The following is a 14414-nucleotide window of genomic DNA, read 5'->3' on the forward strand; positions in this document are numbered from 1 at the left end:
ATACCTGTGTGTGTGTGTGTGTGTGTGTGTGTTTACAGGGGTCTCATGTCAGATACCTGTGTGTGTGTTTACAGGGGCTTCACGTCAGATACGTGTGTGTGTTTACAGGGGTTTCACGTCAGATACCTGTGTGTGTGTGTGTGTTTACAGGGGTCTCACGTCAGATACCTGTGTGTGTGTTTACAGGGGTTTCACGTCAGATACCTGTGTGTGTGTTTACAGGGGTTTCATGTCAGATACCTGTGTGTGTGTGTGTGTTTACAGGGGTCTCACGTCAGATACCTGTGTGTGTGTTTACAGGGGTTTCATGTCAGATACCTGTGTGTGTGTGTTTACAGGGGTCTCACGTCAGATACCTGTGTGTGTGTGTGTGTGTGTGTGTTTACAGGGGTCTCATGTCAGATACCTGTGTGTGTGTTTACAGGGGTTTCATGTCAGATACCTGTGTGTGTGTTTACAGGGGTCTCACGTCAGATACCTGTGTGTGTGTTTACAGGGGTTTCACGTCAGATACCTGTGTGTGTGTGTGTTTACAGGGGTTTCACGTCAGATACCTGTGTGTGTGTGTTTACAGGGGTTTCACGTCAGATACCTGTGTGTGTGTTTACAGGGGCTTCACGTCAGATACCTGTGTGTGTGTTTACAGGGGTTTCACGTCAGATACCTGTGTGTGTGTTTACAGGGGTTTCACGTCAGATACCTGTGTGTGTGTGTGTTTACAGGGGTTTCACGTCAGATACCTGTGTGTGTGTTTACAGGGGTTTCACGTCAGATACCTGTGTGTGTGTTTACAGGGGTTTCATGTCAGATACCTGTGTGTGTGTGTGTGTTTACAGGGGCTTCATGTCAGATACCTGTGTGTGTGTGTGTGTGTGTGTTTACAGGGGTTTCACGTCAGATGCCTGTGTGTGTGTGTGTTTACAGGGGTTTCACGTCAGATACCTGTGTGTGTGTGTGTGTTTACAGGGGCTTCATGTCAGATACCTGTGTGTGTGTGTGTGTTTACAGGGGTTTCACGTCAGATGCCTGTGTGTGTGTGTGTTTACAGGGGTTTCACGTCAGATACCTGTGTGTGTGTGTGTGTGTGTGTATTTGTTTACAGGGGCTTCACTTCAGATACCTGTGTGTGTGTTTACAGGGGCTTCACGTCAGATACGTGTGTGTGTGTTTACATGGGCTTCATGTCAGATACCTGTGTGTGTGTTTACAGGGGCTTCACGTCAGATACCTGTGTGTGTGTTTACAGGGGCTTCATGTCAGATACCTGTGTGTGTGTTTACAGGGGCTTCATGTCAGATACCTGTGTGTGTGTTTACAGGGGTCTCACGTCAGATACCTGTGTGTGTGTTTACAGGGGCTTCACGTCAGATACGTGTGTGTGTGTTTACATGGGCTTCATGTCAGATACCTGTGTGTGTGTTTACAGGGGCTTCACGTCAGATACGTGTGTGTGTGTTTACAGGGGCTTCATGTCAGATACCTGTGTGTGTGTTTACAGGGGCTTCATGTCAGATACCTGTGTGTGTGTTTAAATGGGCTTCATGTCAGATACCTGTGTGTGTGTTTACAGGGGCTTCACGTCAGATACGTGTGTGTGTGTTTACAGGGGCTTCATGTCAGATACCTGTGTGTGTGTTTACAGGGGCTTCATGTCAGATACCTGTGTGTGTGTTTACAGGGGTCTCACGTCAGATACCTGTGTGTGTGTTTACAGGGGTTTCATGTCAGATACCTGTGTGTGTGTTTACAGGGGTCTCACGTCAGATACCTGTGTGTGTGTTTACAGGGGTTTCATGTCAGATACCTGTGTGTGTGTTTACAGGGGTTTCACGTCAGATACCTGTGTGTGTGTTTACAGGGGTCTCACGTCAGATACCTGTGTGTGTGTTTACAGGGGTGTCACGTCAGATACCTGTGTGTGTGTTTACAGGGGTGTCACGTCAGATACCTGTGTGTGTGTGTGTGTTTACAGGGGTTTCATGTCAGATACCTGTGTGTGTGTGTGTGTTTACAGGGGTTTCATGTCAGATACCTGTGTGTGTGTGTGTGTGTTTACAGGGGTTTCATGTCAGATACCTGTGTGTGTGTGTGTGTTTACAGGGGTTTCATGTCAGATACCTGTGTGTGTGTGTGTGTTTACAGGGGTTTCATGTCAGATACCTGTGTGTGTGTTTACAGGGGTCTCACGTCAGATACCTGTGTGTGTGTTTACAGGGGTGTCACGTCAGATACCTGTGTGTGTGTGTGTGTTTACAGGGGTTTCATGTCAGATACCTGTGTGTGTGTTTACAGGGGTTTCACGTCAGATACCTGTGTGTGTGTGTGTGTGTGTTTACAGGGGTTTCATGTCAGATACCTGTGTGTGTGTGTGTTTACAGGGGTTTCACGTCAGATACCTGTGTGTGTGTTTACAGGGGTTTCACGTCAGATACCTGTGTGTGTGTGTTTACAGGGGTTTCACGTCAGATACCTGTGTGTGTGTGTTTACAGGGGTTTCACGTCAGATACCTGTGTGTGTGTTTACAGGGGCTTCACGTCAGATACCTGTGTGTGTGTGTGTGTTTACATGGGCTTCCCGTCAGATACCTGTGTGTGTGTGTGTTTACAGGGGCTTCACGTCAGATACCTGTGTGTGTGTGTGTTTACAGGGGTTTCACGTCAGATACCTGTGTGTGTGTTTACAGGGGTTTCATGTCAGATACCTGTGTGTGTGTGTGTGTTTACAGGGGTTTCACGTCAGATACCTGTGTGTGTGTGTGTGTTTACAGGGGCTTCATGTCAGATACCTGTGTGTGTGTGTTTACAGGGGTTTCACGTCAGATACCTGTGTGTGTGTGTGTTTACAGGGGCTTCACGTCAGATACCTGTGTGTGTGTGTGTTTACAGGGGTTTCACGTCAGATACCTGTGTGTGTGTGTTTACAGGGGTTTCACGTCAGATACCTGTGTGTGTGTGTGTGTTTACAGGGGTTTCACGTCAGATACCTGTGTGTGTGTGTGTGTGTGTGTGTTTACAGGGGTTTCACGTCAGATACCTGTGTGTGTGTGTGTGTGTGTGTGTGTGTGTTTACAGGGGTTTCATGTCAGATACCTGTGTGTGTGTGTGTGTTTACAGGGGTTTCACGTCAGATACCTGTGTGTGTGTGTGTGTGTTTACAGGGGCTTTATGTCAGATACCTGTGTGTGTGTGTTTACAGGGGTTTCACGTCAGATACCTGTGTGTGTGTGTTTACAGGGGCTTCACGTCAGATACCTGTGTGTGTGTTTACAGGGGCTTCATGTCAGACACCTGTGTGTGTGTTTACAGGGGTTTCATGTCAGATACCTGTGTGTGTGTGTGTGTTTACAGGGGTTTCACGTCAGATACCTGTGTGTGTGTTTACAGGGGTTTCACGTCAGATACCTGTGTGTGTGTGTGTGTGTTTACAGGGGCTTTATGTCAGATACCTGTGTGTGTGTGTTTACAGGGGTTTCACGTCAGATACCTGTGTGTGTGTGTGTGTGTTTACAGGGGCTTTATGTCAGATACCTGTGTGTGTGTGTTTACAGGGGCTTCACGTCAGATACCTGTGTGTGTGTTTACAGGGGCTTCATGTCAGACACCTGTGTGTGTGTTTACAGGGGCTTTATGTCAGATACCTGTGTGTGTGTGTTTACAGGGGCTTCACGTCAGATACCTGTGTGTGTGTTTACAGGGGCTTCATGTCAGACACCTGTGTGTGTGTTTACAGGGGTTTCATGTCAGATACCTGTGTGTGTGTGTGTGTTTACAGGGGTTTCATGTCAGATACCTGTGTGTGTGTTTACAGGTGTTTCACGTCAGATACCTGTGTGTGTGTGTGTGTTTACAGGGGCTTCATGTCAGATACCTGTGTGTGTGTTTACAGGGGTTTCACGTCAGATACCTGTGTGTGTGTTTACAGGGGTTTCACGTCAGATACCTGTGTGTGTGTGTGTGTGTTTACAGGGGTTTCACGTCAGATGCCTGTGTGTGTGTGTGTTTACAGGGGTTTCACGTCAGATGCCTGTGTGTGTGTGTGTTTACAGGGGTTTCACGTCAGATACCTCTGTGTGTGTTTACATGGGCTTCACGTCAGATACCTGTGTGTGTGTCTACAGGGGTTTCATGTCAGATACCTGTGTGTGTGTGTGTTTACAGGGGTTTCACGTCAGATACCTGTGTGTGTGTGTGTGTGTGTGTTTACAGGGGCTTCACGTCAGATACCTGTGTGTGTGTGTGTGTGTTTACAGGGGTTTCACGTCAGATACCTGTGTGTGTGTGTGTGTGTGTGTGTGTGTTTACAGGGGCTTCACGTCAGATACCTGTGTGTGTGTGTGTGTGTTTACAGGGGCTTCACGTCAGATACCTGTGTGTGTGTGTGTGTGTGTGTGTGTGTGTTTACAGGGGCTTCACGTCAGATACCTGTGTGTGTGTGTGTGTGTTTACAGGGGTTTCACGTCAGATACCTGTGTGTGTGTGTGTGTGTGTGTGTGTGTTTACAGGGGTTTCACGTCAGATACCTGTGTGTGTGTGTGTGTGTGTGTGTGTGTGTGTGTGTGTGTTTACAGGGGTTTCACGTCAGATACCTGTGTGTGTGTGTGTGTGTTTACAGAGGCTTCACGTCAGATACCTGTGTGTGTGTGTGTGTTTACAGGGGTTTCACGTCAGATACCTGTGTGTGTGTTTACAGGGGTTTCACGTCAGATACCTGTGTGTGTGTTTACAGGGGCTTCACGTCAGATACCTCTGTGTGTGTGTGTGTTTACAGGGGCTTCACGTCAGATACCTGTGTGTGTGTGTGTGTTTACAGGGGCTTCACGTCAGATACCTGTGTGTGTGTGTTTACAGGGGCTTCACGTCAGATACCTGTGTGTGTGTTTACAGGGGTTTCACGTCAGATACCTGTGTGTGTGTGTGTGTTTACAGGGGCTTCACGTCAGATACCTGTGTGTGTGTTTACGGGGGCTTCACGTCAGATACCTGTGTGTGTGTTTACAGGGGTTTCACGTCAGATACCTGTGTGTGTGTGTGTGTGTGTGTTTACAGGGGTTTCACGTCAGATACCTGTGTGTGTGTGTGTTTACAGGGGCTTCACGTCAGATACCTGTGTGTGTGTTTACGGGGGCTTCACGTCAGATACCTGTGTGTGTGTTTACAGGGGTTTCACGTCAGATACCTGTGTGTGTGTGTGTTTACAGGGGTTTCATGTCAGATACCTTTGTGTGTGTGTGTGTGTGTGAGAGAGAGAGAGAGAGAGAGAGAGTGTGTGTGTGTGTGTGTGTGTGTGAGAGAGAGAGAGAGAGAGAGAGAGTGTGTGTGTGTGTGTGTGTGTGTGTGAGAGAGAGAGAGAGAGAGCATATTAATGGGATGGGTGGGCCTGGTGGCTCCTACACAGTTTGTCAAGCCTGGGCTTTATGTCCGTCAGTGCAACACGCATGTCACTCTCCACATTTAGACGTGCTCTGTGTTTTGTTTTAAGTACTTTTAAAGTTGAAAATCCAGACTCACACACATAAGTGGTTGCAAAAGGAAGAAGGCATTTCAGAGCACTCTCAGCTAGGATGGGAAAGTCATTTCTTACATAAATCCAGTAGTTAGAGAGGGAAAGAGACTCAAATTTAGTTTTTAAATCCCATGAAGTAGTCATCTCAATCAGCTCCTCCTGTGATTTTAAGTCCAGACAAGTGCCTACATCAGGGGCAAATGGGTTCCTTACCCAGTTTAGATGAGTGCTGTCAAGGTCAGGGAAATAGTCTCTGAAATATCCCTGGAGGTGCTCCAGGTGGGATTGTATCAGTGGAGAAATTGTGTCCAATTCACCATCAGATGACAGCAGCCCTTGGTGTAATAGTGGGAACATTTCTGTAATTCCCTCCTTAAGCTTGTTTGACCACAGTGTAATTTTCAGGGAAAAAGCACGCACTTTGTCTTGCATATGCACGATGTATGTGTCACGCCCTTGCATGCGTTCGTTGGAGAGGATCTCGAGGCAGAGAACGCATTTGGGGCACTCGTGTCCATTTTTCTGCGTGAAGCAGGTAAATCCATACTTTATGTATGCTGCGTCATACCTACGAGTCTTACTCGGCCAGGAGTTCGTTTTCTGATTTTTTTTATCTGAGGTTTCGATAGCTGGCTCGTCAGGTTTTTTCCTTTTGAAAAATCTATCCATTTTGATAGAGCTAGCCAGCTAAATAGCTGAACAGCTGAGCACTGGCGGTTGTTACCAAGGCTACACTGACAGATAACGTGATGGCATACCAGCCAATCAAAAAGATTAGCATTAAAAGTTTAATGTTCAGATATGCGACAAATTATTATAATGCTATTTCATTATAATATTTATAATATATAATATATATTTTGTATTTTTTAAAAATGTTTATAAAATATATAATTTTTTTTTTGCTAACATTTTTTTCTTCCAACTTGCTGCGGCCCCCCTAGCGCCCCCTGGCAGCCCCCCAGTTCCCACTTTGAAAACCACTGATCTAACTGACGCTAATGGGCGCCTAAAGCGTCAGATATTAAAGCATGGTCAAAGGTGACGCCTTGGGGGTGAGAATGGGCAGCAATTAATAGGCGGGGCGCTTTAGATTCTAGAGCATGATGTCATCAAAATCTGACAGGTTGAATTCGGGTAATCTGGGACTTTTTTTTTTTTTTTTTTTTGCAATTTTGACTTCTGCAGTTTATTTCGATATCTAGCCTATCTAAAACATTAGATCAACACATTATAATTTTTTTAAATAGCCTACCTAAGATGTTTTCTAACCACACCAGAAGAAAGAATAGATATTATACCCAGAGGAGACATGCCACACCAATGTGTTTGTGTGTCCCACAGATTTTATAATCTGGGACACATGTATTAGTCCTAAACATTTTTTTAAAAAAACATCCTGAAAAAATTACAATAAATCTCAATAAGAAAATGTATAATATTCATAGAAATGTAATTAATTCATATACACATGTGACCCTGGATCTCAAACCCAGTCACAATTACGGTATATTTGTGGCAAAAGCCAGCAATATTGTATGGATCAAAATTATTTATTTTACTTTTATGCCAAAAATCGGTAGGATATTAAGTAAAGAGCATGGTCCATGAAGATATTTTGTATAAATATAAAACATTTATTTTTGCGAGTGAATGCAGCACAAAATCACGAACATAAGGCGATTTTCTCAATGTTTAGATTTTTTTTTTTGCACCCTCAGATTCCAGATTATTAAATAGTTGTATCCTTGTCACACATAGTCCCTAAGTATATTACTGGTATGATTTGACGTGTAGGCCTATTACGGATGTAGTGCGCCCTCTAGTGTTTCATGATTTAAAATGCAGCTGAATTGTATTAAACATTCTGGAGAGGTGGCTGGAGAGCTGACCTCAGACAAGCAATTTTCAACGCATTCTCATCCCAAGGCGTCATCTAACTGACAATTTTGACCATGCTTCAATATCTGACGCTTTAGGCACCCTTTAGCTTCAGTTACATGACGCGATTCTAGGGCATCATCTAACTGACGCTAAAGGGTGCCTAAAACGTCAGATATTGAAGCATGGTCAAAATGGTTCCCAAGGCGTCAGTTAGATACATTTTTTCCCACTTGTAAATTATCACTCAAACTGTTAAGCATCCATCCATTCTCCAAACCTCTTGTTGATGTACTTAGGAGGAGCTTATAGCATATGGGCCTCGATGTCCACTGTCCTGGAGAATTTAGCTCCAATCTAATCAAACACACCTGATCTAATAAATATTTTTAGGATTTCCAGAAAGCTGCATTTGAGTGTAATCAGGGTTGGAGCTAAACTCTTCAGTAAAGTGGTTCTGAGTTGCTTTGTCATAGCCATTGATTTGAGTGTTTACATTTATGCATGCATGGCACACATAGGCCTACATTTCTGAAGCATGTTGTAGACTAATTGAATCCAAGACTGTTCTACAATAGTAACTGTAAAAAAATGTGTCATAAGTGTTATGTTTTATTTTATTATTATTACTTACTGAAGTCATAACAGTCAATGTGTCTTGCGTTAAATTATTTAAAATACTGGTATTGCAATCTTTTCAGCATATATTGTCAGCAGAGCTCATGTTTTAATAGTTTGTGCAATCAATCACAATGAGTTATGATATAGTGACTTACAGTCTACACTACAGTGAAGAAAATAGCTAGGGGATCTTCCAGTTTTATTTTAGGCCTCTCAGGCTGTTCAGTCATTTTTGACCATTGTATATTTAATAAATAACCAAATAGTTAAATAATGTGTTTTCTTAATCTGGGTGGTTAAAAACATTGGTGACTTTTAGATATGCAATCTGAATATTTTATTGCAAAATGACACTTCAAATTGATTTTTAAAATAAATACTAAACTAAATGATAATAGTTGGAAAATATAAATAAATGTCCAATCGTAGAATTCTTTCACAGCAAGTGGTGTCGTGGTAGAAGTCAAGAGTCTCAAGTCAGGAGTTCCAGGTGTCAAAAGAATTTTGACTTTATTGTTTCAAGCAATGAAGAAAAGTGTAGTGAAATAGTGAAATACTCAGACCGGCCCGTCTGGCACCAACAACCATGCCATGCTCAAAATTGCTTAAATCACCTTTCTTTCCCATTCTGATATTCAGTTTGGAATTCAGGAGATTGTCTTGGCCAGGACTACACCCCTAAATGCATTGAAGTAACTGCCATGTGATTGGTTGATTAGATAATTGCATATGGGACCCGTTCACATTTAGTTAAGGAAGAATAAACTATTGTCTTTATTAATTTAATGGTGAAACACAGCGATACTTTCTGTCCGGCATTACCATTTTCTTTATTGAATCAAGGCATTTAAGTGTGATGAATCATTAGGGCTTGGCTTGCCCATTATTTAATAACCAAAAAGGCTTAAAGAGGCTATATGCAGCTTTTCCCCAAAAATAAACGTAACAATACCTTTTTTATTTTACCAGTTATGACTAAAACATCTCCTGATGAGCATTCTGACACCTTGTCCGCTCACAGTGGGTGCACCTATAAGCCTGTATCCTGTTTTTCCTATTTTCTGTCGGGTTGGACTTTTCCCGGGCTGTCTGCGGATGTGACGTCAAGCGCGTTCATGTTAAACGTTTCAGATCACTCTGCCACACTACTACCGCTAGTCAGCAAGTAGCCTACACTCGCAAGCTTTATCTCAAACAATGTTCTTACCTCTGTAAACATAATGTTGACCTCCTTGCAGCAGAGGACTAGTGAAGTGTGCATGAAAAAGCGTGCATTGCAACAGCGAGCAGAAAGGAAGAGCGGTTCTGTTTTTTGGCCACAGGTGTGAATTGCGAGTCTAAATTTCAGGAAACGCATGTAGCCTCTTTAAGTTTATGTCACTGCGATGACAATGAGTCATGCTACTTGGTATAAAGGGTTCAGAGTTTGGCTGGTTTGCAGAAACTAACATTAATAACAGCCACAGAAGGAAACTTTTAAATCTTCAGATCTGTTGCTCTGAAGATTTCATTGAAAAAAAAAAAAAAAAAATCACACCTAAATTGCTCCTTTGTGCGGCTGCAGTTATTCTCAGAATAAAATTCATCTTCAGAGTTTAACGTCCTCCCAATCTACAGCTGAACAAGAACAAAAATGGAAGTGAGTCACATAATCTTTATAACAATTTTAATGGAACCTACACTTTATCAGAGGAGGCAGCACAGTACAAAAATACCAATACAAATGTTGTACAAAAATGACATTAGGAGAAGACATTCTGTCATGATCTTCCTCTTCTTAAATCTCAACAAACAGAATAAAAAGATAAACAAAGCTCAATTTCAGGGTACAGTCTTAAGAGTATTTAGAAAGAAAGAAAAAATAAAGAAAGAGGATGTGGAGTCTGAAAACATGTTTTCAGTTCCTTTTTTGTAAAACTAAACCCAGACAACTCGGGATGATTCACTGTCATTTTAACAACCACCAGGAAAAAGCAGAATTGCTGATGTATCAAAATTTAAAAAAAAAAAAAAAAAATGTTTGACAAAGTGTCAGTCAAAAGTTAAATGGATGTTAAAATAAACGTGCTTATGTATTAGATAATGCAATGCTTTTAAAAATGAGAACATGGAAAGATTTGGTTTTAATATCACTCAGACTTTACAAACTGAAATTGTGGGTTCCTTTCCAATTCCAAATAAGAACAACCATCACTTCTTCTCTTGTTAATGTCATTTGCTCCCTTTTCAGGCCATGACAGAGAAGTATGAGGTATTCTCACTGTCAACTGAGCTGAATGATCCAGTAGGCCTGCGGTTGGTTAACCCCCGACCGCTTGCCCATCCTGCTAATCCGAGGCAGCCCTGGGGTCCTAAAGCAGCCTTGCACATATGGGCGAGCTCACGACGGAACTTCACCCCCACAAGGCCGTAGAGTAGAGGATTTAAAGCGCAATGTGCCAGCCCCAGGCTTTCAGTCACCAGAATGCCCACATCCAGCACCTTGTTCAGCCCACAGCTTTTGACAATGACCCCAAGCGTCTGCAGGCTGTCGGTAAGCCGCAGGGCATTATAAGGTGCCCAACTGACCACAAACACGATTACCAATGAGACGATGAGCCTCAGGGAGCGCCGTTTCTGCCTACGCGTGGCGTGGCACAGTGCTTTGAAAATGCGAAGGTAGCAATACAGCATGACCAGTAGGGGAATTATGAATCCAAGAATCAAGCTAACCAGCTGCATGCCGATCTGCCATTGCTGGAAGTTCTCTTGTGAAAACACTATCTGGCACATCCACCTATTCATTCTTGGTATTTTCACCACTTCACGGTAGAGCATGTCCACCATGGCCAATCCAAAGCAGACGACCCAGATGATGGCGCAGGCCAGCTGAGCGTGGCAGGTCTTGCGTCTCCAGCTGATATTGATGGCATGTACGATAGCCAAGTATCTGTCGAAGCTGATGCAGGCCAGGAATAGCACGCCACAATAGACATTCAGCGAGAACACCGTTCCAGCTAATTTGCACATGAACACGCCAAACACCCACCCGTTGATCCACTCGACGGCGAAAAATGGCAACGTGACAGCCAGAAGGAGGTCAGAGATGGCTAAATGGAGCAGGAAGGTGTCTGTCAGTGAGAAGGAGCAGGGACTGTGTCGAGACTGTCGATAGCGGCGGATCACACACAGCACGAGAACGTTACCAACTAGCGCCAAGATAAAAACCAGGATGTAAGCTATAGGGGCAAAGCGACCAAGAAACTCCCATGTTTCCTCCAGACTGCAGGGGGCAAAAATGGCATCACCTTGGCGATCGTCTTCGTTGACAGAACTGTTTTCGTAGTCGTCATAATCTGTGTACTGTGTAACAGAGCAAGTATTTTGTTATTTTCAGTATTTTGTTATTTTCTTAATTACTTGCTAGTTTTTTGATGCCAACTATCACTTACCCCATAGTTGTCTGTGGATGCTGTGACGTTCTTCATGATGTTCTTCAGAGAAGTGAGACATGCAAGTAAAACAGTGGGCACGAGATTCACTCGTCTCTCACACTATCTTGTATATATGTCTCTCCTTTCTTTTGGGAAAATGTCGGTAGAGAAAAAAAGAGGGACAGAGAGGGAGAAGTCACAGAAACTGAATACACTTTTGTATAACCACTGCAAAGGGGAACCGAAGGCTGCATTAACAGAGAAATACAACTTTTTTGATTAAAAATAAACATTGAAATCCCCAATTTGCTGGGAGAAAAAGTAAACATCTTGCAATTTCCTAAACTAAAAAAAAAATATAATAATGGAAAGTCGTGACAGGTTCGTAAACCTTAATGTTTGTAAAAAAAAAAAAAAGTTATGAAAAATGTTGAGTAATTTTATTGTGCAAAAGCGGGAATAGTAAAGTACAACTAGAGGGAACTGAAAGTGCTGAAAATTAACATTGCATTAGTTTGCCATATGCAATGAAACAAAAATATACATTTATGAAAAATAATATTTTTACCATTATGTGCCATCAACATTTTATATTCGATTTTTGGAAGAAGTGAAGTTTGAAGGAAAGAAAAGGTCATTAAAACAGCTAGAGTTTTGTTAGTCATTAAAAGACAAGGAATTGATTACTTGAATCAAGACTAATGGAAAATAGAGAAAATATTTGTATTTGTTGCAATTTATATCAAAACCAAAAGACTTTCATACTTCAGTGAAACTTTTGTGTGCATACACTCTTAGAAGAAAAGGTTCTATATAGAACCGTAAAAGGTTCTATCAGCGCCATGTATTTAGAACCCCTAAAAGGTTTTATACAGAACCCTTTTTAAGGGTTCAATAAATAAGAACCATTAGGTTCTTTGTAACCTGGAAAAAGTTATATAAGGAACCTTTTGGGTTTTATTCATTATCATTTGTTTTGTCCTTTCTGGATTAAATATTTCATTGACAAACATCAAGACCCTAAAATGTATTTATGAATGCATGTTAATGATCACAAAATTCAAGATATGGGGGTTATAAAATGTAAATATTTATATCATTTTATGTAGTAAATCAATATCACACTAAGAGTGCCATTTCAGTTTTTCTCCTCCAAAAATCAGCATGATTTAAATATGATATTAAGTTACTACAACAGTTTAATAAACAGTAATTTAATAACAACTACAAAATGCTGCAGAATAAAGTCATATATGAAGGAACAATAGCCTATAAAGAACCTTTGTGTAAAAAGGGTTCTTTATTGTCTTTATAGAACCTTTTTAGCATAAAAGGAGTTGAGTAAAGAACCAAATGCTAGAACCCCAATGAATCATTTTTTCTAAGAGTGTATTTAATTTAAAAATATTTAACAACATATAAAATACATATAAAACATTTTCAAATATACATATAAAATAAACACTAATCTATTTTTTAAAGACTGAGTTTTATCAGAATCACAGTAGAAGTAGAAGTCTCGTACCTGTCCTCTCTGTGCTGTCTATTCAGGGGTAAGATAGTGGTCTGATTACTTCTGAAAATGTTCAGGAAACACGTTTATCTAAGTGCTTCCTGACTTTTTTTTTCTCTCTTCCCTTTTTGCTCTCGCCACAAAAAAATAACTTACTTTTTAAAGGTCATATATATTAAAAGTATACCTGTAAAAGCATTTTGGTTTAAATGTTTTCTCTTTTACTGCTCAGTTATATCACCCCCCCCCCCCCCCCTATAATGACATTCTTATTAGTCTTTCCTGCTAATAAACAATAAGCTGATGCTGTCCGTCTGTTCTAAATCTTTTAGTCTTCTGTGTGTCAGTCTTCTTCAGTCCTCCAGTCAATTATCTTCACTACCTGCAAGACTTGATATATTAGGTATTGTTAAGTCTGGCTAGATCAGCCCAAATTCCGGCATCCGATCAGCGATCATTGTCTTTTCTCGTGGCAAAGTATTTTTGATTAAGTGCAATACATTTCTCCTACTGTATGTATTCTCTCGTTATTTCACCTGACTTCATAAATGAAAAGGTTTTTTAATGATATTTGTGCATCATTAAATGTAAGCAAATGTTTGACTATTCCTTTTAAAGAAATAATAGTCAGTTAGAATCATCAAATGTAAGAATTTATTATGTCAGGTAAATATATCATTCCAAATTCATAATCAGTTCAAAGATAATCAATACAAAATAGGGATGGGGCCGATCCGATCCAGTATCGGTATCGGGACCGATACCAGCGTAATTCACGTATCGGATTTTTCCGATCCAACCTGCGGAGAAATCCGATATTTATGATCCATGTCTGCGCTTTAACGTTGTCTGCTGAAATGACTGCAAAAGGGATTCCCCGGGCCTGCTAGTCTGCTAGCTGGCTGCAAACTGTGGAATGGATCTCCTGAACGGAGGTGCAGCTCAATCATAGACTGTAAAAAATAGGGCTCAATGAGACACACAGACCCCCACTCAGGAAATCCATTCCGCAGTTTGCAGCCAGCTAGCAGGATAGGATTGAGCTACCAACATGTTCGCTGTGTGGAAATACTTCACACTGGAAACACCGCAGCAGAGCAAGACCGCAAAATGCAATGTTTGCAAAGCCGTATTAATTAAACTATTTGTCTGTGATGCATGTTTGCAATTCGCAGTCCAGAAGAGAAAGAGAGAGATCTCTCACGCAGTCCCACAGCACGCACAACACGACAGCCCTGCTTAATGAGTGACGACAGAGGAAACGTAGCCTGGTTATATCTAGGCTATGATATTAGTCTGATTTCCAAAGATTAAAGAATATATTGAGGTAAAAAAAAAACATTAAAAACAATAGCCGCATTCTGTCTAGCCAACTTTCTTCCCATCGCGGCGGTGCGCTGTCATTTCTCCTTAATACTAAAACTTTAAGACAGAATCAGCACGATCTGTGATTGTTGTAAAATGCAGGCTCTGCTGTTGCTAA

The 14414-nt window shown here is 41.7% G+C and overlaps 2 protein-coding genes across 2 annotated transcripts in view; one reads left to right on the forward strand and one right to left on the reverse strand.

Annotated features, from left to right (window-relative positions):
- cnfn (cornifelin) overlaps positions 1 to 14414 on the forward strand; it is a 30034-nt gene that overhangs the window by 3265 nt on the left and 12355 nt on the right. The window lies entirely within an intron of this gene.
- On the reverse strand, positions 9657 to 13033 carry cxcr3.2 (C-X-C motif chemokine receptor 3, tandem duplicate 2). The gene is made up of 3 exons (XM_039679350.2): positions 12944 to 13033; positions 11437 to 11564; positions 9657 to 11347 (listed from the first exon to the last, which is right to left on the reverse strand). The coding sequence occupies exons 2-3, from the start codon at positions 11470 to 11472 to the stop codon at positions 10232 to 10234; spliced, it is 1152 nt and encodes a 383-aa protein (XP_039535284.2). The 5' UTR covers positions 11473 to 11564; positions 12944 to 13033; the 3' UTR covers positions 9657 to 10231.

Source organism: Pimephales promelas, chromosome 12, assembly GCF_988280905.1.
Source record: "Pimephales promelas chromosome 12, fPimPro1.hap1.1, whole genome shotgun sequence".
NCBI classification, from domain to species: Eukaryota; Metazoa; Chordata; class Actinopteri; order Cypriniformes; family Leuciscidae; genus Pimephales; species Pimephales promelas.